This window comes from Corvus kubaryi, unplaced genomic scaffold, assembly GCF_017639235.1.
Source record: "Corvus kubaryi isolate FWS band 111438036 unplaced genomic scaffold, C.kubaryi_AGA036_p1.0 37308, whole genome shotgun sequence".
NCBI classification, from domain to species: Eukaryota; Metazoa; Chordata; class Aves; order Passeriformes; family Corvidae; genus Corvus; species Corvus kubaryi.
The window spans coordinates 10,913,812-10,934,394 of NW_024581096.1; the positions used below are offsets into that span (position 1 = coordinate 10,913,812).

A 20,583-nucleotide genomic window follows, 5' to 3' on the forward strand; every position below is an offset into this window, starting at 1 on the left:
GGGAGAAACTGAGTTGGAGAGAGGTCAGAGGGAGGAATGCAAAAAGTTTTTGCAGGAGCCTGTCTCCCAGTGAGCACCATTTATAAATAGTTCCCAAGTGGAAATAAGCTGGTGACAAACTGTAATTTGTGTGCCCTCTACAAACAAAGGTAGACATACCATCTTCAACTTTTAGTAAATGTGGAGTATTAAATTCCCCACTTAAAAAAAAAAATGGTTGCTGTTTTTTCCTTTATACTCAGTGAAACTTCAACACACTAAATCTTTGCACCAGATGTCTTCAGTATTCTGAATTAAAGGGAGATGTCCTGACTCCTTTTGTGTATTCACAATCTGTTTCAGGCCTAGCTATCTTTATAATAGTTTATTCTTTCATCTTTAAAGGATTAAAGAAACATTTTATCCAGAAATCCCGAATCCTGAGAACAGTAAGGCACTGCAGTTTCAGAGGAACATCTGTGAGGTAACCCTTTTTTTAAATCTAGTATTTTAAGCTTCTGAAAGATAAAACAAGTTAAAGAATTCTTTTGCAAACTTACTCTTGACTCATTTGTTCCAATTGTAGAAAAAACTCTGTGGAAGGGGGAAACAAGCCAATTTACTGAGTAACTCCTGTCAGGTGCTATCTAGAGCTTTGTTGTTAATGCAGTTAGTTGCAATGTTTGATCTAGGAAAGGACTGCTTTGTCAAAGTGTTAGAAGCAGAAAGTATGGAGGTGTGTATATGCTACATGAGCCAGAAAATTATTAACACTTTCTTTTTTTTTTATGTATTGGTATTAATGGCTGTGGGATGAGTAATTTGGGCAAGTTGTTGCTTTCAGATTTTCCAGATCTTTTAGCTTAGTGTCTCCCCCTTCTCCTTTTTCTCATTTCAGGGGAATAAGACACTTAAAACACTGGAAATGAACCCATGCACCCCCAACAGTGTTGAAGTGGTGGAAACACAGTCTACAGCTCCAAAGATTGAAGACACAGAGATGATGTCCCCAGCAGCAGAGACCACTGTGCCTGAAGATGGCTCTGACTCAGAAATGGAGAACCATGTTGTTGTGTCCTACTGCCCCCCTATCATTGAAGAGGAGATCTCAAATCCCCCTATGGATGGACCTGGGGGGTCATCTCAGGTGGTTTACATTGACATCCAGTCAATGTATCAGCCTCAAATTAAACCAGAGGAGGAGCCAGATATAGACTTAGTGACTACAGCAGGCTATAAGCCACAAATGCAGCTGTCTATCAGTGCTCTGAAAATGGAGGGTCGTTCACCTGTGGAGGAAGAATTGGATAAAACCACAGGTTACAGACCTCAAGCAAACACAAGCACCTGGAACATGGGCACTCCAGACTCTCCTGGATCAGTTGAAAGCAACAATGAAAATGCATCTTTTGGGAGCCCATGTTCAATTAATTCCCGACAGTTTCTCCTTCCCCCAAAAGATGATGAAGACTCTCCTAAACCCATTAACACAGGGTGGTCCTTCACACACTTTTTTCAGAACAAACCAAATGATTAACAGTGAGTCCTCACTGAATGTGAACTTGCCTTCTGAATAAGCTTTTATTCCTGATGTTGTAAAGAAAGGAAGAAGAAAAGTGCAAAAGGCATGAATTATTCTTGGAGACAGTCAGCAGAAGTTCCAGTGAGCTGAATGTTACCATGTTTAAGATAGTCGAAGTGTTAATATTCCATTGTAATAGAGGCCGAGAGGCCAAAATTATAGCAATTTAGTTATTACTCTAGTAAAATATACTGGATGTAAGGGGTACTGAAGTTAAAGCCCCTGATAATTATAGTCAAAGAACTCTGCCTACCTTCACATAGTGCTCCAAGATTAACATGGTCTCATGCAATTTATAACTTGGAAAGGTTGCTTTGCTTTGTTGTAGCTGTTCTCAACTGTGCAGACTCAAATGATGCAGCACCAACAGGTTTCCTTACTGAAGGCTTAATTTATCACAAACCTCAGCCTAGGACACGGAAACAATATGGTTGGAAACTGTTGAGATCTTTTACCTAGTTATAAACTAAGAACAAATGAGAATGCTATTTTTTTTCTTCTCCTGTATGGAAGGTTATTGTCACTGTTTAACACTTACAAAGCAATGGCCATTCAAATCTGTTGCTTTTTAACTAGACACTAATTTCTGTACCTACTGTACAATGTTTATTAAATGTTTGACTCAGGGGTACAAACTTGGGGGAAAAAAGTGTAACACTGACTTAAACCTCAACAAGAACTGCATAAAGTTTAAAATTTCCTTTTTTTAAAAAAAGCTTAGAATGCTCTATATTTTTTCTATCCTTTGGTTAAGGATTTAATCTTTCCTAATGTATTGCACTAATGCATTTTGTATTTCATAGCTTCTGGTCTGGATCTCCTGCTTCGAAGTGGTACAGTAGTCCATTCATCCTCAGAGTTCAGCAGTCTTTGCACTATGCAGTAATGTAAGCCACGGGGAAATCTCTGTCCACTCACCTTAGCTGCCATTAGAAGCAGTTTGGCACATGAAATTGGAGGTAGTAGGACTAGCTCCTTGATAAAAAATTGCTCTTCGGATGGTCTTTATTGTATTAACTTTGTATTACCTGCTGCCTGGCTGATCTTAGGTGTCAACAGGACCTTCTGCACAAATCCTGCCTGGGAGTACAAGGTAGGATTTCTCTAGTGGCAGAGAGAAACCCAGAGAGGTTTTAGTGCCGCTAATTCTACCTCTCCTTTACCAGATATGTGATGCAAAGAAAGCTTAAATTATGTTCATTTGTGTGCTTAAAGGAGTGTTTAGAACAATCATCTTTTAAAATGCTTGTTTTCACATGTGCCTCTCTAGACAGCTGTAACTGTAACACTTTATTGTGTAAATTTCAGGCTGTGGCATACATGAATTTCACTAGCTCACAGGAGAAACTTTCAAGAAACTTACCTGTTTCTTGCTGTAAAACACAGTGGTGAGGCATCAGACCTTGGAAGAGCTTGATCAAAGAGGGTCTCCATAAAGTCCTAGCCAAATCGATTTTTTTTTTTAGCTCTCTGTCTCCTTAGTTACTTTGTGTTTTGGTTTGGTTCTGTTTTTTTTTAATAAATAAGACATGGGAATGGTTTTATAAACAAAACAGATACAGAAACTGAATTAGCTAGGCTGCTAGTTGAAAACGTGTGAGAGGAGACCAGGAGGATGACTATCATGACAGAGATTTGGTCTCCAAACCACATGATCTGGCCATCAAAATAAAACCAAGCATTAGGTTAAACCTAATCATAGCAATGCATTCTGCAGTTTCAGAGGCTGGTATGTCTCTGTCATCTCCATAGAATGAAAGTGTAGAGGTGTTTCAAAACTGACAAAAAGGCAAAACACTAAATAGTTACCATAACCAGTAACAACTGCCTGTGTGTGCCTCCTGGAAGAGTGAACTGTGAAGAAGTAAAAAACAGACCAGTCTGCAGGCCTGGCAGAGTGCAAGGTGTCTCTGAAAGAACAGAAAGTGCACATTGGATTCAGCTATTGAGCCTTGGAAATAGCTAAGCTATGAGTGAAAAGACAGTCAGTGCAAAGAGCTGACGTCCATTTGTGACCAGGAATCAGCACAAGGGGAGTGTCATAGCCTATTACTCCGAACATTAAACCAACACATGGAAGGAAGCAGTTATGCCCTTTTTGATTGATTGCTGGGAGGAGGCTAAATCCTAATAGTAATAACTGTTTTTCATAATTCTTTTTTAGAGTATTTCTTTTCACTAGTGTAGATTTGGCTTAATGTGTCTATCTCCTAAGATGATTGTTAGTTTGTGCTGCTATATGCTTTTAATTGAAAGCAGATGATGTCATGGACAGTGTGTATGGGTAGTGGTTTGGGGTTTTTTTATAGAGCAGTTTCTCAATGCAGAGGAGCAATCAGTATTGTATGGTGATTCAAATGAAAAAAAAAACCCCTCTGTAGTGGAACAGCTGACCATGAAGAATAACTGTGCTTTTCATATGGCTGTGTATTTCTAGAAGCAAAATCAAACTGTAGTTTGAGAGTACTAGCAATTTTTAATTTGGAGACTGGAAATCAGGGCAGCTGCAGAGAACGAACAGAGCTCACAGGGAGCAGTTCAGGACCATTCACAGTGTTCACATGGTGAATCAGTTACACACAAGCATCACATACTCAGGTTTCCCAGTGTGCTGCTCTTCCTACTCAGTAAAGACAACAACATTTTAAATTGCTTCATTTCTTAGGGATTAGGTAAGGAAAAGCTCCACAAATGCATGGTCTGCCTCGATGTTTATGCTATAAACTCCCTCTTACCAAATTATTCATCTCTTATTTTTCTTTTTTTTTTTTTTTTTAACTTTTGACTATACATTTTTTTTGCCTAGTTTTCTGACTTCCAGGATGCAGGGCAGAAAGGTCCTGTTAACAGCAATGGCTTCAGTAACAGGAGAGTGGGGCAGATGTGGGAGAGACACAGGCTTGTGCAGTATCTGTAGCATCATTGTTGCTTAATGCTGATGAGCCAGTAAGCAGTTGTCAATCCAGCACTTGAAAGTTCAGCTGCTTCACCTCTGTGGTTTCCTCTGAGCCTATCCAGTGCTGCCTTTCAAATGCCTATCTCAGACTTCAGCAGTGAATTCAGATGTGTAGGGAGAGGTGGTGTGCTAATGTTGTGATCAGGTGAAGCCACCCCTAGGTGCATGGAGCAGTAGAGATGAATGACAAGGACTGTCAGGGAACAGACTTACTTTCTGAGCCCAGGTACCATGTTAAACCAGTGAAGCATCTTTAGGAATGTCTTTAAACCAAATACTCTTTCAAAGCATGGTGCTTTTAGCCTCTAAATCCTTTGATAACAATTGTAAGCTTCAGAGGGGATCAGGCTCCTTGTACTAGTGCCTTCTAGCTTCCTGATGAGCCTCTTCAGACAAATTTTTTTTGAAAATTATCTTAGGAATCTTAAAGTTTAAACTGCATTTCCTTACCATCATTTTGTGAAATATCTTATCCTTTATTGAACATTTATTTTGCTTTAGTTCTTTTGGCTTTTTACTTTGGTTTGTAGAAGAGTTGAAAGTGAAGCTTTTAAAAAACTAAATTAAAAAAAGAACAAAACAAAAACCGAAACTCAGCAACTTCCAGAAGGGATATGACCAGAAGGGATTGTGTCCAAATTACTATTATGCCTAACTCAGTGCTTCAGACCTCCAGGATCAATGTTCAGAGAGGCAGGGTATTAATGCCAAGCAGTTGCTTTCTGAAGAAAGTCATTGGTTCTGCTGCTTTTTGTTTTTGAGCCATGCCTGTCATATGTGACAATTTAAGTTTTGTAATGGGTTTTTGTACTGATCACTGTATGCATGGAACATTAGTCACATTTGATGTATCACTGTGCACTCTCCTATTTGACACATTCATTGTTTTTGTTTTTCTGGCATGCACAGAGATCTGGGATCTCGGGTTTGTGTGTTAGATTTTTGGTAGATCTGCATTTGATATACCTCACAGAACTACTAGTTAATATATCGACAAAACAGTAAGCTAATATTACAGGCAGGCAGTGAATTACCTCCCCTTCTAAGCAGTGGCTGTATAGGCAGACCAAGAACCTGATAACTGAGATTTGCTGTGGTAGCTTCTTTATTTAGTTGCCGCTTTCATGGGTAAACCATTTCCAAAGGGAACCAGTATCTGTGTTGTCTGTCATGGCTCAATTGGCAGATGCGCTGTGTTTCTTCATCTTCAGGTGGGGGACCAGAACTTTCCCGTGCCAGGAACATGGCAGCAGCACACTCTGTTGACCTCCAGCTTTAGGCTGCTCTAAAGAGGCATTTTCAAGCCACCTTTTTCGTTGCTGTTGATAGGTTCAGCTGGGTAAAGCTTAGAGCTGTGGTGTTTTCTGTGACCATGTCCTCCAGGACACTCAGTTGAACATAAATAGCAGCAAAAATGTAAGCAACTGGGTGCATTGGAGAGAGAAGGTGTTCAGACATCACTGAAAAGGCAATGATCAATTGCGTGCTGTATTTTAAAATAAATATTGCTTTGTAAATACAATACTTGTATCCCTGCGAGTAGATAAAAAAATAGTAAAATAATTTGAAATATATAAGAACAATGTAACATTTAGAGAATGAGATTGCTAACAGGGCTCTGTGTACCATAAACCTATGAAGAGCTTCCCATGTAAATAGCATCTTCTGTTCTGCCACAGACTTTGATGAAGGCTTCGGTGTAAATGACATTTAATATTTATAACACCAAGTTCTAACTCTTTATGCACACATGTGCTTACATCATCATGTGCCTAGGTGCATATGGCAGAGGAAGTCGGCTTGCAATCGCTGAAGTGATTTTTTTGGAGCCCTGTGTGTGAATATATACCTTCTGAGACAGTTTTGTCTAGAGGAAGCAGCTGCCATCTGTGCTCCTCCCAACACACTTCACACCACTTGTGGTGCTGTGCATTTAATGGTGCTCTGCATGGCTGATGCTCAGAGATGCTGTTTCGCAGTTTGCAAAATTTGTTGGTTTTTTTCCTTGCCTTTTCCTTAGCCAGCCTGGAAACACGGTCCCAGACCCCAGATGCTAGATAAGGATTCAGAAATGTTAGTGTTTAATTTCCTTATGTTTAAGACTGTCCTAAATATCTCATTAGGAGCTGGAAAACAGTTTCTTCAACCACAATTTTCTTTCCCCTCCCCCATTTATATAACTCTGGATTTTCCCCAGTGTTTTTAAGATAGCCAGTGTTTGTTTCCTTTTTGCATGTTATACAAACAAACCTCAGATGATATTGGCAGGCTTTCTGTAACTTTACAAGTTGTCCCAGGGTGCGTGACAATACTTCTCCCTCACAAAACATCTATTAATTCCTTCTGCTTTTACAACTAAAAAAAAATGCCTCCAGAGGTATTTTGCATTTTGGAGGGCAGGGGCTCAGCTTCCCCATGCGGGTGAGCTGGTCTAATGACAGGGTGTTTCATGAGAGGATGGCGTTAATCCCTCTCCAGTCTCACCCTCTTCTTGCAACAGCACTGCTCAGGTGACTTTGTGGTGCAGCAGAGCAGATGAAATCCTTGGTTTTTAATATGATACCTAACAAAATCTCTAGGACAGTCCCAAATCTGCACTTTGACTGAAAGCAAGCTTCAGTGGAGGTGTATGCACAGCTTCCGCTGGAAGGCTCAATACCTTTGCAACTCATTTGGTCTCATATTGTGCAAAAGGTAGTGAGTAAAACTAACCCAGAGACAAAGCAAGAAATGAAGTGTTCTCATTTTCATTACTTGGATTAAGAAAAATTAAAAAATAAATAGCTTGAGAAGGGCAAAATAAAATAGAAAGGTCACTCTCTTTAGTAGTAATACAATTTAAAAAGAATCCTTGAACATCATTTTGTCAATGTTTTCTTAATGTGGTTCAAGAATGGCTTTGGATGAACATTTTATGTTTCATAGCATGTCAAAAGTTTGTAAAGCTGGGGATAACAAAAAGAGAAGACAACTGAAACAACTCATGTCTGAAATCCTACTTGAAGGTAACACTAATTTGAACTTTGAGCCTGTTGTGGTGCACAAAACATCAGAACTGGTGTAATCATACAGGTCACCTGAAAAAAACACACAACATTGTACTATAATGCTGTAACTTTAAAACATATACTGTGAACAGGTTCAATGTTTTTTTAGCTCTTTTTATACCGTATTTTTTACAGCATAAATAATTTGCTTAGAGATGTTTTTTATGTTCTGTTTTTATGAAAATTTTAATGGACTTTTGTTTAATACTAGTGAAAATATTGTTTGCCAATTTCAAATAGTCATCTATAGAAGTTAATTCTGAAAACAAATCAATAGACTGAGCTGAAAAAAATAGTCTTCATAACACACTAAATCTAATAAGTCATTCAACACATTTTTGTTGCTGAATGATACTGAAATCTTCCAGCTTCCATGTCTGCTATTGAAAAATTACTTCTTTCACAATTTTAGCAAAATCATCACATGGCACTTTAATGAAGCTGTAGCATGTCAAGTAAAATACTGTTTCAACAAAGTGTATCAATATAAAAATTTATCAGCTAAGCAGTTAAACAAATGCATGCTTAAAAAAGGAAGCATGGGATCATGTTGGGGATATAATATTTCAGTGTGGCAGTTGACATTTAAGACTAACCTAACACTAAGATACAACTCTGCATATATTTTAAACCTAGTTTGCTTGCTTGTTGTAACTCCTGTTGTATTGCTTGGGTGTCTAAAAGTAAGCATGTGTTTAACAATTTTGCCATAGTATTGCCATGAAATTTAATAAATATATTTTCTTACACTCTTATATGTCTTCATATTCTTTGCTTTCCTATTTATTTTTTAAGTAAGAGTTAAATTTTGATCATGCCTCAGTACAAACAGAGTTATTTGAATTTTGTGCCAGAGTAAATAACCACAGGATCTAGCAAGAACAGCCTTGGCTTCCTGATAGTCAGAGTGGGTAGTAACAGATACTCCCCAAGTGGCTTCTCCTCAGCACAGCAGACCCTAGCACATCCAAGGCCCCCTGAAGCCCTCCTGTTGTGATGCAGTGATAGGAAGAAGTCCTGGTCACTTACCTGTGTCCTCCTCAGCTTGTGGCTCTAACACAGCTAGGGGCTGATAGGTGATCCCCCTGCATTCCTGGGCTGAGGTGTGCAAACATCAGTCACTGGAGACTCTCCAGTAGTCCACGTGGTGGACGTGTCTGCATGGTGGACATCCCTGTGCCAGGATGAAAGGTGTAGCGGCAGGATGAAGGGGCACAGGCTGTGCACTGTGGGGTTGGTTTGAGTGGCATAGGACACTTTCTCAGCATGTTTTAGTGGAACACAGATGACCAGCTAATACAGTGGTTGTAACGTGGGCCTTAAGTTTGAGGTCATTTATGTCTTGTCATTGTGTCCTAGTGACAGCCAAGGACTTTTGTGGCTCATCTAACCCACAGCACCTTCGTTTGGGAATGGCACCTGAACTTAGCAATGTGTGAAATGACAGGTGCCACATCACAGCATGTCACATGAAACCATCGTGGCATGGTGGCACTGTGCTCTCTCCATCTCTTTGGAGGTGTTCTTGGAAATCAGAGTCAATTCCTTGCCTCACAATTCCTTGCCTGCAGATCTGTAAAGCTTGGTGTGACAGCACCTAGGCAGGATGTGGGAGCTCCTCTGAGCACTGGGGAGGTGTGGGATTAAGGACTTTTAGCCAGACTGAAGAGTACTGCTCTGAAAAGATTGAAACACTTAGAGCTGTGGAAATGAGGAAAGGCTTCAAGTGTTCCAAAAGTGAAACCCACAGCTGCTCTCTCCAGCCCTGCTACTGCTTTGGTCAGAGCAGGGACACCAGGGAAGAGTTCCAGACAGGTCTCACTCCATCATCTGTGTCTCAGGTCTAAAACAAATAACAGGGTCATGGGTTTGCAATATTTTCTGAAGATATTGAAAGTGTTCAAATACAGCTCATTCAATCCTTGGCAAAACCAGGCTAATCCAGCTGGGCTGGATATTTAACACAGCTCCTGGACAGCTGGAGTGAGTAGAGGTACAATCATCATGGAGATACTCATGCAACAGCAGCACCAGAGGACCATGAAAGCAGGAGGTTTTTTTGCAGGGACCAAGAACTGTCCCATATGTCACCATCACAATGAGGGTGGAGAGAGGGAGACACCACCCATGTCTTCTGTCCCTGTTCCACCCTGTTCCAGCACACATCCTTATCTTCTGCTTGACTCTCCCAGTGCTGCCAGTGCTAGTGTCTCCCACTGTGGCACTGGCTGTAGCATTAATGTACAGCACTCCCCTGGATTTGCAACCACAGAAAATTTCTCTCAGCACAAAAATAAAGCTTAAAGTCCCTATGTATGAAACATTTGTTAGCTGTTAAAAGAAGTCTGTGTTTTGGTAAGAACAATCAGTTCAAATGAAAACTGCCTAAACACGATGATAAATTGGTGATTACGCTTTTGAATTCTGCTTTGCTGACACTAACACTGAAAACTGTAGAGAGGGGAAAAAATGGAAGTAAGTGAAATGGTAAAGAAAATATTAGATATTGCTCCTCCCATGTTTTCAAAAGACAGAAAAATTTAGGAAAATTCCCCCATGTCCACAAAAGTAATGACCTAGGCTGCCACTTCTGCCAATAGAAACGATTTAAGAGTCTGCAAAACAAAACATTAGGTTGGAAAGCTGCTGTTTTGTGAGACAAAGCATAGCATGTGTGTGCTCTGCAGCTCCATTTCTTCCACGCTTCCCCATACATCTCAGTAACATAAAGTGCTGGAAAACATGGCCTGTGGGGACAGTGTTGAAAGAATTGGCACAGTTGTTTTCCTAGAAAGAAAGACTGAGGGAAGATTTAAAAAGAACGAGCAGGGGAAGAGGAACAATGTCATCTTTGTCCTGTGCATAATGAACAAAGAAAAATGCTGTGATGGTGAATGGATATTCAAAAGAAATCAGGGCAGTCGGTCACAGCACTGCCAGGCAGTCTCCATCACAAGCAGTTTGACAAGAGGGCACTCACAGATGAGTCGAGTCCTGTCCATAGGGACAGGGACAGAAAACCAGGACCTTGCATAGCTGCAGTGGCCACAGGTGCAGGCACCAAGCTGTTATTCATGAGTGAAATGCCCAAGTGCATAATCAGGGACACAACATCACTTGAGTCAAACCAATAAAAAAATGGAGTGGGAGACAGTAGGTGAAGGGAAACACCACCCCCCGCCCCCCCCAAAAACAGAAAATAAAACACTGATAAAAGATACATCTGTCTGATGGGATGTGGCTGTTACATGACTGTACTTTATCTAGGCCTTTAAAGTGAGGAGATTTGGCCCTTGAGGGGTGATTGTGTTGTGGAGGGAGCTGAGTGTGCAGAGCTGGAACGATATATTTCCCACCCAGCTTATTTTGCTGTGCAAATTGAATGAAAACTTTTTCTCAAAAGGAAAACCTGGCTGACAAAATAGTAACTCTTAACAGGCATCTATTGCAGGGTAATACTCCATCAGGGAATGGGCAATTTGCACAGGTACCTGCAGCAAAAGGGACACGGCTCTGCCAACCGGCAGGAACTTACCCTGTTCAGCTCTGGGGTCAGGCATCGCGTCTGAGTCAGCTCGAGCAACGAGTAATGTGCTAATAAGCATTCCTGGAGACAGCGAGCAGCATATGGAGGCCAGGAAAATGACTAATCATTCTGCCATGTCCTGTCCACCTTTCCTTTCTCCTTCCTGACCCAGCATCAGTGGGGAGGGTGGTAGAGGGCGGGAGACAGAGCCTCCACATGTGGCCTGACAGATGTTCCTGATTTTCTGGCACCTGACTCCTGCTCAGCTCCTGGAGCGGAAACCAAAGACTCTCTCCCATCCCCAAGCCTCACCAGGGAGAGCAGAGATGTTGATGAGAGATGTTTCTCAGATTATCTTTAAAAAGAAGGCAGAAAAGATTTTTTTTTTTTTTGTTCTGGTTTTCCTTAAATGATTTAAACCGCTCAGCATCTTTGCTATTCATGCCTCCACCCCCCGCCCGGCCGGCACGGCGCAGCTGTGCTGCTCCGATCAGCCTACAGGGTTGCAGCATCACGCTGCAGGGTGACGTCGCCAGCCCCGAATTCTCGCGCTGTGATAAGCAGAGTTGGAAACAAGCATTTGGAGAGCTGCCGTTTGCTGCTCTTCTTTTTCCACAACAACAACAACAAAGGTATTTCCTACCCACTCCCCTCCCTACGCTGCATTTCAAAGAGCAGCTTTTGTTTTGGCGAGGTACAGCCTTGTGCCAAAGCGCCCGGTATCCTGCAGTAAATTATCTTAAAATAGAGACCTCTCCCGCCAGATGTTTGTCTTGGAACTGGTCTCCAAACCCTGTGACAGAAATGAAAGGATGGGAAAGGCGAGGCATGTAAGACAGAGCAGAGGATGATGCTGTTTGTGGATCATGGTAGTGCCCCATCAGCAGCAGCACAAGAGGTCCTCAGGATTAGGGGTACAGCCATTCAAACCTCCCTACTCTGTGCCAGGTCAGAACAGATCATTAGCATGTGGGAAACCCCTCAAGCTCATAAAATGTGAGTTTTCCCCCTCAGGCAGCCAGCAGCTCAGACAGGACCCAAGCACAGGCTGTGTCTGGCCACTGCCACAGGGCTGCACTGAGCAGGCAGAAAAACCTTCAGCCTCCAGAGGTTTTAGTTTTCACCCTTCTCAAACCCAACACATTTTCCTTTTACATCCCAAGGCATCAAATTCCACTTACTTTCATTTTAAAGGCACATCTTGATCCTGTATACTTTATCCTGCTTTTTTCCAGCCATGGAGGTTTCTCCTTCCCCATGGGGCTCCCCAAGCCAAACCAAACTTTGCTTCTCCTGGGAGGAGAACCATGAGTGTCTCCAGCTCCTCTGCAAGCTGCCCATGTCTTCTACAGTCCTTTTCTTCTGAAGTATCATTTGAGCAGGGAGCAGAGCACAGGTGTACATTACCTGATGGGACCACCATATATTTTTCTGTTACTTTCTGTTTCTAATAAGTGCCTGCATTTGTTTTTGACCATTGCTACCTTATCTACAAGGAGCACAAGATCTTTCACCTAAGAGATCAGGGTGTCCCTTCAGCATGCAGGACAGGAGCTGAGGTGTCCTTGGCAGGTATTTCCCTGTGCCATTATCTATGCTGTAGGTGGGATGAATCTAGGGAAGATGTTGGATCTCTCAGGGAGCCAGGAGCACTCTGAGCACAGTAAGAATGCAGCAGAAACCTCCTCACCTCCATTGCTTTCACCACATCAGGTCCTTTTAGTTCACAGGCATTCAGGTGAACCTGTGCCCCTGAGGAAGTTTGTGCTTACCCTCCCAAGGGCACGTGGCAGGCTGTGGGGTGCCCTGCTGCATGGTTGGTCTCTCTTCCCCCATCCCACCCACCAAAGGCTCACTCATCCACTTTGAATAAAGAATTAAGGAATAAAAATCTCCAAATTATTAAATTCTGGACCTCTCTTTCAGTGTCTCAACAGCATTCTGTTTGCCTGCTTAAATTACACTTTGGCAATCAAGGTTGCATAAGTGCTGTTCCAGTGCCTAGAAAACATAACATTTGAAGAGGACTGTGACCTACCAAGGTCTCTCGCACTCCCTTTTCTCATTTTTCCGACATTAAAAAAAAAAAAAAAAGTGATTTATCATACCACAGTAGCAAGCGTTTCCTCTTTTTTTCCTAATATTTTAATCTGTTTAAGACAGGAAAGCTTCATAATGTACAATTTTAAACTGTCAAAATTTACAGAACAAAAAGAGTCAGATGTAAAACTCGTCATAACTCACAAATATCCCCATTAAAACTGTATAATACAGACATTAAGCCACAGGTCCATTTTCTATTTTTAGGAAAGTGTGCAAAGAGCTAATTGTATAATACATGTAGATGTTAAAAGTGATGCCATGTAAGCAGGTCTGCTGCTGCTATAAAAAATAGACAAGTATAAAATTACTTCTACAAAATTGGTTCATTGTTTTTGTTGCTTGTAATAAAAAAGTAGACTTGTAAGAACGTTCCTCCTCAACAAACAACAATATTTTGAAACCAGTCATTGTAACTGTTATCCTGTTACACAAGATGAAACATAATTTAGCTACATCAGAGAGTGGTAGGGAGAACTGCTTGTTCCAGGACCTACACGTGAATGCAGAAATATATGCTGCCTGATGGTGCAGTTGTTGAACAGCACAGTCACTGTATCACTGCAGGGTGGGGTGATTGAAGGTGTTTCAAGACTGCTTTCTCTGATACTACAAAAGTTAACCTAAGGACCACAACACAGTCATTGAGCTACTTGTAACATCACACTTTGCCGTTTGCACACATGCACAACCTTTAGCATTCACTACACACTTAAGGGGTAGAGGGCACAGTTCATACACAAAATACTTGGTTTCACTTGGTCAGGAAAGGAGAGGAAAGGAGAGGGAATGAGAGGAAAAAGTGTTCTTCTTTTTCTTTTATGTTTCCCTTTGGCTTTATCACCTTCCCAGATGGCAAACATGGTCCGGCTGTAGAGGACTCATCAGCCAGCTCTCACTCAGCTACACACACAAGCACACGACGGGTCCTCAGCACCGGGATTCCTCTCTTGTCACTTGGTCCCACATGTGTTGATGTTCTTCCCGTTGGTGGCATCCTCCACCAGCGAGATGTGGTAGTCGGTTGAGAGCGTGAGGTGGGAGATGCAGCCCACCAGCCCCCGCAGGTACTGCCGGTTCGTGTGCAGGGCAATCTCCTTCATGCCACCTGTGGGAAGGGCAGCCGTGAGGAACCCTTTACCAACATGGGCGTCTGCTCCTGCTTGGCAGGCTGCACACCCAGCAGTGCCATTAGCCTTCCTAGTGCCCCTCAGAAGGGAATTCTAATTTACAGGTTCCTCTGTGTTGTTTTAAATAAACATTTTCAGCGCTTGAAAGTACAGAGGGGATAAGCAGGAGGTAATGAACTAGGATGTTAATTATTTGTTCCAGAAATCATAGCATGAGTAAGAGATGAATAAGCTTGTGCCCAGATCCACTAAGCTGTGGGGTTTCCAGCTGCCTCTTGCTGTTTCTCCATGTACCTGCCAGGAGTACCATAGGGCATCCCGTGGTGCTGGTCCCTTCTCATACCAATTCCTCCATCCCACTCAGAGAGGCCTCCTCACAAAAAACAGGCTGTGGAGGACTAGAGGCTGCTGTGTAACACCTCCACCAGGAGCTGGCCAGAGCTGGAAAGCCCTGCCTTGCAGATGACCTTGCATCTGTGTCCCGAATGTGAATAATTAGCACTCACCTATGTAGAGATCTCCATTGATATTTAGCTGCCTCATTTTCCCAGGGGATTTACCAGTCCTGGCACCATAATCGTCCACGGTTACTTTGCCAGACTGTCCATCCCTGAAATGAAAAGCAAAGCACTCTCATGCATCCAGCCTACAATCAGAAGGGGGGAGGAGCAGCAGCCAGGAGACCAAGGTGAGACAGAGCTTGGAAGGGTTAAAGGTAAAGGCTTGGGACTGGGAAGCCCCACAGACACAATGTTCTATGGCAATCCAGACTTTTCAGGTTTTAGGATTTTTTTATAGATGTCAAAGACCTGTAAAGTGTGCAGGATGCATTTGCAGAGCAGAAAGTGCGGAAAAGAATCAAATTTCACAGCCAGGGGAGAGGGGAGGATGGACACATTCTGACCTGTTGTTAAAGGTAATTTAAAAGTAAACAGCAGAAGCTTCCACAGAAGGGAAAAAAATGGGCAAGCTAAGGTAAAACATACTTCTATGTGGGGTATGTCCAGCCCCTGCCCTGGAAGGAGGCCTGCTGAGATAAGGAGATTGCATAACCTCCCAGCAAGATCCCCTTGGAAAAGGCAGCACTTCTCAGTGAGGGTGAGAGAAAACAAGAACCATGATCCTCTGGGAGACCCTATGTAGATTCTTTGTAACCCATCGGTTTCGACCCTCTCACACCCACCCTTGTATCTCTATAAGATCTACCCTTCTCCCTCTTTGAGTTCACTGGCCTCCCCTTCGCAGGGTGTGGACTAATAAAGCTGCCTCATGCGGAACTGCTAAACGAGCCTCTCGTCTCTCTCCTCCTGGTTCAGCCTGGGGTTTGCCTTGCAGAACAAGAGCTGAAATCACTCTTGATGAATCACTAGAGAACTGACAGCCTGCTGAGACAGTCACCCTTCTGCGAAGGCACCCCGGCGGCCGAGGGATCGCCACAGACCTCTGGAGGGCTGTCCCTTGTGGGACACTCTCTCTGGAGCGGTCACGGCTTCCTGGGTCTGAGCCACAGACCACAACCCGGCTGCAATACTTCTAGGCAGCTTTCTTTCTCACTAGAGCCATTTTACATATGGTCAATAACAGTACTGACAGAAAAGCTACTTGATGGGTTCCTATTCCCACCGAATTTGGTAACAAGCTGTGCTAATGTCAGACTGTGATTTCCAGGGAACCAACCTCTCATGAAGAGAGGGATGTGTGCTTTCCCTGCTGAACACAGTTGCCTCCCATGAGGTAATGAGTTATAAATAAGAGTTATATATACACTGCAAGATGTCTGCACCTCCTCCAAATAGAAGAAGTAGGTTTACACTGTCTGTGCTCCAGTGCTTGTGCCAGCCCACAAAATGCTCACTAGGGAATTTCAAAATGCAGACATTAAAGAAAAATACTCTTAACCCAAATGGTATGGGTTTAATAGAATGTCTGTCAGAGCCCCAGAATAGCCCTGCACGACTTTGGCAGCCTGCCTTGAGCTGTGCCGAGCTGGCACTGTCACCTCAAATACAGCAATCTTTGTGTACATCATCCTCAAACAGCCAAGCTGCTAACAGTTCCACTCCTAGGCAACATGTGAGTATGGAGTCACAGTGATTCACACCCCACAAGCACCCAGACATGCCAACCAGCATCTTTAATGGCAGGGTGGCCCCCAAGCACCTCCCAGATGAAGCCTGTCCACTTACCGAACAGCCTTGACTCTGTGCCACCGGCCATCGCTGAAGGAGCCGTTCACCGTGATGGAAGCAATGCCACTGCCCAAATTGTAGCTACAATTTAAAAAAATGGAAGTGTTAACTGCCTTCCTTGAAAGGACTGGTTGCCCGCCAAGTTTCTCAGGCATCCTTCCTCCCTTTTGGCTCAGATTTTGGGGCAACCAGAGGAGTCCTTTGCAGTCCCAGCAGCAGTGCTCTTATTTTGCAAAGTCAGTCTCATGGACAAGCAGGCAAAACTCCCTGAGTCGGAGTGGGTACCATCACCATTCCCACGGGAGCAAGAAGAAAGCCTCTGCAGGGTCATTCTTCCCCAAATCAGGGGATTATGCAGGTCAGACCTTTGGACTAATGGGAGACAGCAGTCTCTGCTGGACTAATGGGAGACAGCAGTCTCTGCTGGACTAATGGGAGACAGCAGTAACCATGCAAACATGGTTAATAAATAAATTTTTACAAGAGCAAATAAGCATGTGACCTATAATAGATATACAAATCATCTGAATTGTAGGGAAGGTTGGGACCTGTGATGTTAGAAAAGATGAAGTCAAATAAATGCAGAGATAATTATGAAGTTACCTGTTTCAGCTGCCACTCTGATTATTTCTTTGTGTTTGCTTCTACTAAAATTACTCAGCAGATATAATGTCCCCATCATGTTTACACATCAGGCACCTTAATTTCTGGGTCCCTGAAGCTTGAGCTAATCTTAAAAAAGGAGAAGTAGATGCTACAGCACAGTGAGCTATTGGGTCCTCAGGATGAACTAGACAGAGCCAGCTGCTGCTGGACTTCAGCCCGTACCAAGCAGGAGGGATTAAAGCCAGCATCACTATTGCTTCAAAAAAGACTGAACATGGTATGAACTCATCGCCAGCAAAGGCTCTCAAAACAGCACATTAAACTGTGAGCTGCCCAGAGCAAGCTGATTTTCCTAAATTTGTTTCCTGGGGGCTTAAGTGAGTCTCAGGCAAGCACCTGAATTACGCACGATGCAGATACTGGTCGAGGTCAAAACCAAGAGGATTTAGGTGTTAAGGATTGCATCAAAGTGTTAGACCTTTGATTACAAAAATGAGGTTCATATCCCCAGTGAATCCCTCTACAATAGATGTCCCCCTACAACAGTGAAATAACCTTCTACAGAAGCAGGGAGCAACAGAAAGGATTTACAGCAGCAGGTACACTGTACAGGGAATAAGATGATAGAAAATGGGAAAGAAAAGGTGTGTTTTGAATTTCAAATTGGATCAGAACACAGACATCTAAACTTGACCTGCAGGGAAATACTTCTGACCCTGATAGTCTTTTGACCTCACCTCTCAAAAGGTGAAAAACTAGCACAAGGACCAAACTTTTGGAAAGATTATTTTTTTTCTGCATTTGTCCTTTCACCACCTTTATTGTTGCTCCCCTTCAGTGAGCAGTGATTGCTTATGAAAGTTCTATTCTGGTAACTCAATCTTTCACCTTCTTAAATACATGTGGAAGGTACAAATTTTTCAGTAAAATTCAGCTGGTTTGTTCTAAAGCCTTTGAGTATCTTCATCTCTGGGGAAGAGCAACAACCCTAATAAAAAATGAACTGTGCCTCAGAAACAGACTGAATAGGTGTTCTCTCATGCTGGTTAGACATAACAAACCCTCTCTAGGTTTGTACTTCAAGGACACCTTGTTGTCCCAGGCCCCAAAATATGTAAACTAAAGCCTTTGAGAGGAGGGGCAAGCTTGGGGTAATTGCATCACTAACTGAAATTGTAATTGGAGAATTAACCCTGATATGCAAATGGACCAAGCTTACAAAAGTGTGAAGAATCCGTGACCCAGTGTCCATCTTGGGTGGAGCCTCTTGACTGCCTAAGGTGTACCTTTGAAGGTACACCTTCAAATAAATACCTACTTTTATTCTCTTAATCTTGTCTAGCCTCTGTTTTCAGGTAGCCACTTTGAGGCATCATTACTACCACGGATCTTGGCAAGGCAGTCTCTCCCAGAGACATTTAAAAAATGCACCACTTTTGTAGAGTCAGTTCCTTGTTTATAAAACAATGAGGAAACTAAGAGTTTTTGCCAAGTTAGCCACTGATAAATCACATTTTAAAAGAAGCTTACAAGAAACTAATTTAAGTAGAAATGTGCAACTTATCTATACATCCATGGTAGCAAAGAACAGCCAGTTAAGTAAAGTAAAAAAAATCGGCTTAAGTAATAAACTCTCTGCTACATAATGAATAGTGTCTCACAACAATCTGCAATAGTGATGGCATCTGTAGTTTGCTGTTTCAGTGTTGGTCTTACACAACCTAAAGGAGCACCATGAGGAAAGACAAGACTTTCAAAACACAGGAGTCCCAAAAAAGCACCATGCAAAAACTTGCACAGGGTCTGCCTGAGTGTCTGCAAGGGAGAAGGAGATTCTGGAGCAAGAACCCAACATTTCCCAATACTCCCCAATTCCACCATTTCCACAGCAGTATTACTGCTTAATTAAGTGATTCTGTGGATGGTGGCAGAAACAAGGTGCGGTGACAGCTGTGTGTGTGCGTCACAGAGCTGGCAATTTAAGGGTTTGAGATGGTGGAAGCCCTGCTCTCATGTGCACTCTCTGGCAAAGAGAGAGCTCACAGTCGGCACTGGCACCATCAGAGCTTGTCCTCAACCCCTGCTCCCTCCACCAGCCCTACCCTGCTCTGCCCAACGGAGATGGCTTTAAGAGGCTTGTGGGGGGATTACCAAGAGTATTCAACCCCTCATAAGAAACCATTTAGAAAATCACAATAAAGCCCAGATGTTTGGAAACTTGGGAAGGAGCGATGCAAATCTTCCAGCACCTTACCTCTTCAACTTACATCCTTTCCCAGACAGCAAATGGGACCCATCACTGAACAAACCTTTGAGGATGTGTCTCACACTGTACCAAGGGACAAGTGCACTGGATGTGTTGTAGCAACTCCTCTGAGCCCTGTGTGCTATACAACTAAGGGAAAGAAAGTTTACCTGAATATTAACGCTCCCTCCTGAAGGCCTAGAGAGATGAAATCACTGTTAGGTCGCATGGGACTGTTTCCCCTCCACATCAAAAGACCGTCCTTCATTGTGGTCTTAAACCTCATGAACACGTTTGTTCTTGTTCCTGACACCCTGTTTAATGTAGAAGGAAATAATCATAAAATACTAAATTGCAACTGTTTTCTTTTAAAAAAACACAGAAGATAATGCAGTATTTCTTCTATGTTGGTCGGGTGGGTTACTGTCCTGTAGCTCATCTACACACTGATGTGCGAAGGATTCTGGTTCACATCCCCATTCCCATCATTTCAGAGCACAGCAATTGAACTCGTCTCTCCAGAATCCCAAACACAATAGCTGCTAGGTTATTCCAGACAAATAAGAGAAAATCCTTTTTGTCCTCAAAACTAGTGTGAAATCCAGCCCAAAAAGCATATTTTGAGAATGTCCAGTAGATGTGGTGCCCTCAGAAACCAGTGTAAGGAGCATAAGAAGGGCAAATCAGAAAGTCCCAGTAGGTGAAAGGCACTAAATGGCAGTGAGGACACTGGTGAACCCTTCTCTACTCAGTGGCTGAAATAAAGGTAGATGGAGGAATTTGTTGAAACAAGCCTCAATTTGCCGGAATGTGGGGATGTTCTATGGTACAGAGCAGCCAAAAAAGTAACTTTGAGGATCTACACATTAGGCTAAAGCAGGAGTTAGAAAGGAGTTAACGTCTTTAATCTCCTTAGAGACACAGGATCTGTATGTCTGTTCTTTGCCCTCAGGGAAGAACCAGTCTCTCTCCATGCCAGATGTACGTGTGCTATTTCTTGACAGGCTGCAAGATGCTCAAATATAACAAACTAAGCCACCAGTATATCCACTTAAAATGTATTTTCCCTTAAGTTTAGACATACTGCAGAAATACAGCTAGAAATACTATAAATACAGCTTAAAACATAATATAAACAAAATATAGTACATCCTCCCACATAAGGCTGCTAACATTATTACATTTAAGAAACAGACTACTTAGGTTCACAGGAGATACTTTAC

At 42.6% G+C, this 20,583-nt stretch overlaps 2 protein-coding genes across 6 annotated transcripts in view; one reads left to right on the plus strand and one right to left on the minus strand.

The window, feature by feature from the left end:
* The window catches only part of LIFR (LIF receptor subunit alpha), a 51,598-nt gene extending 43,279 nt beyond the window's left edge, over nt 1–8,319 (plus strand). For both annotated transcript variants that reach the window (XM_042028460.1, XM_042028459.1), the window contains exons 19-20: nt 385–463; nt 878–8,319. In XM_042028460.1, coding sequence (XP_041884394.1) covers nt 385–463; nt 878–1,516 — 718 coding nt within the window. In that variant the 3' untranslated portion in view covers nt 1,517–8,319. The remainder of the gene's footprint in view (nt 1–384; nt 464–877) is intronic.
* A 4,893-nt stretch (nt 8,320–13,212) lies between these two features.
* The window catches only part of EGFLAM (EGF like, fibronectin type III and laminin G domains), a 79,266-nt gene continuing 71,895 nt past the window's right edge, over nt 13,213–20,583 (minus strand). For all 4 annotated transcript variants that reach the window (XM_042028463.1, XM_042028465.1, XM_042028461.1 and 1 more), the window contains 4 exons: nt 19,531–19,674; nt 16,507–16,590; nt 14,827–14,930; nt 13,213–14,298 (listed from right to left, as the gene is read on the minus strand). In XM_042028463.1, the coding sequence (XP_041884397.1) occupies nt 14,144–14,298; nt 14,827–14,930; nt 16,507–16,590; nt 19,531–19,674 (487 nt within the window). In that variant the 3' untranslated portion in view covers nt 13,213–14,143. The remainder of the gene's footprint in view (nt 14,299–14,826; nt 14,931–16,506; nt 16,591–19,530; nt 19,675–20,583) is intronic.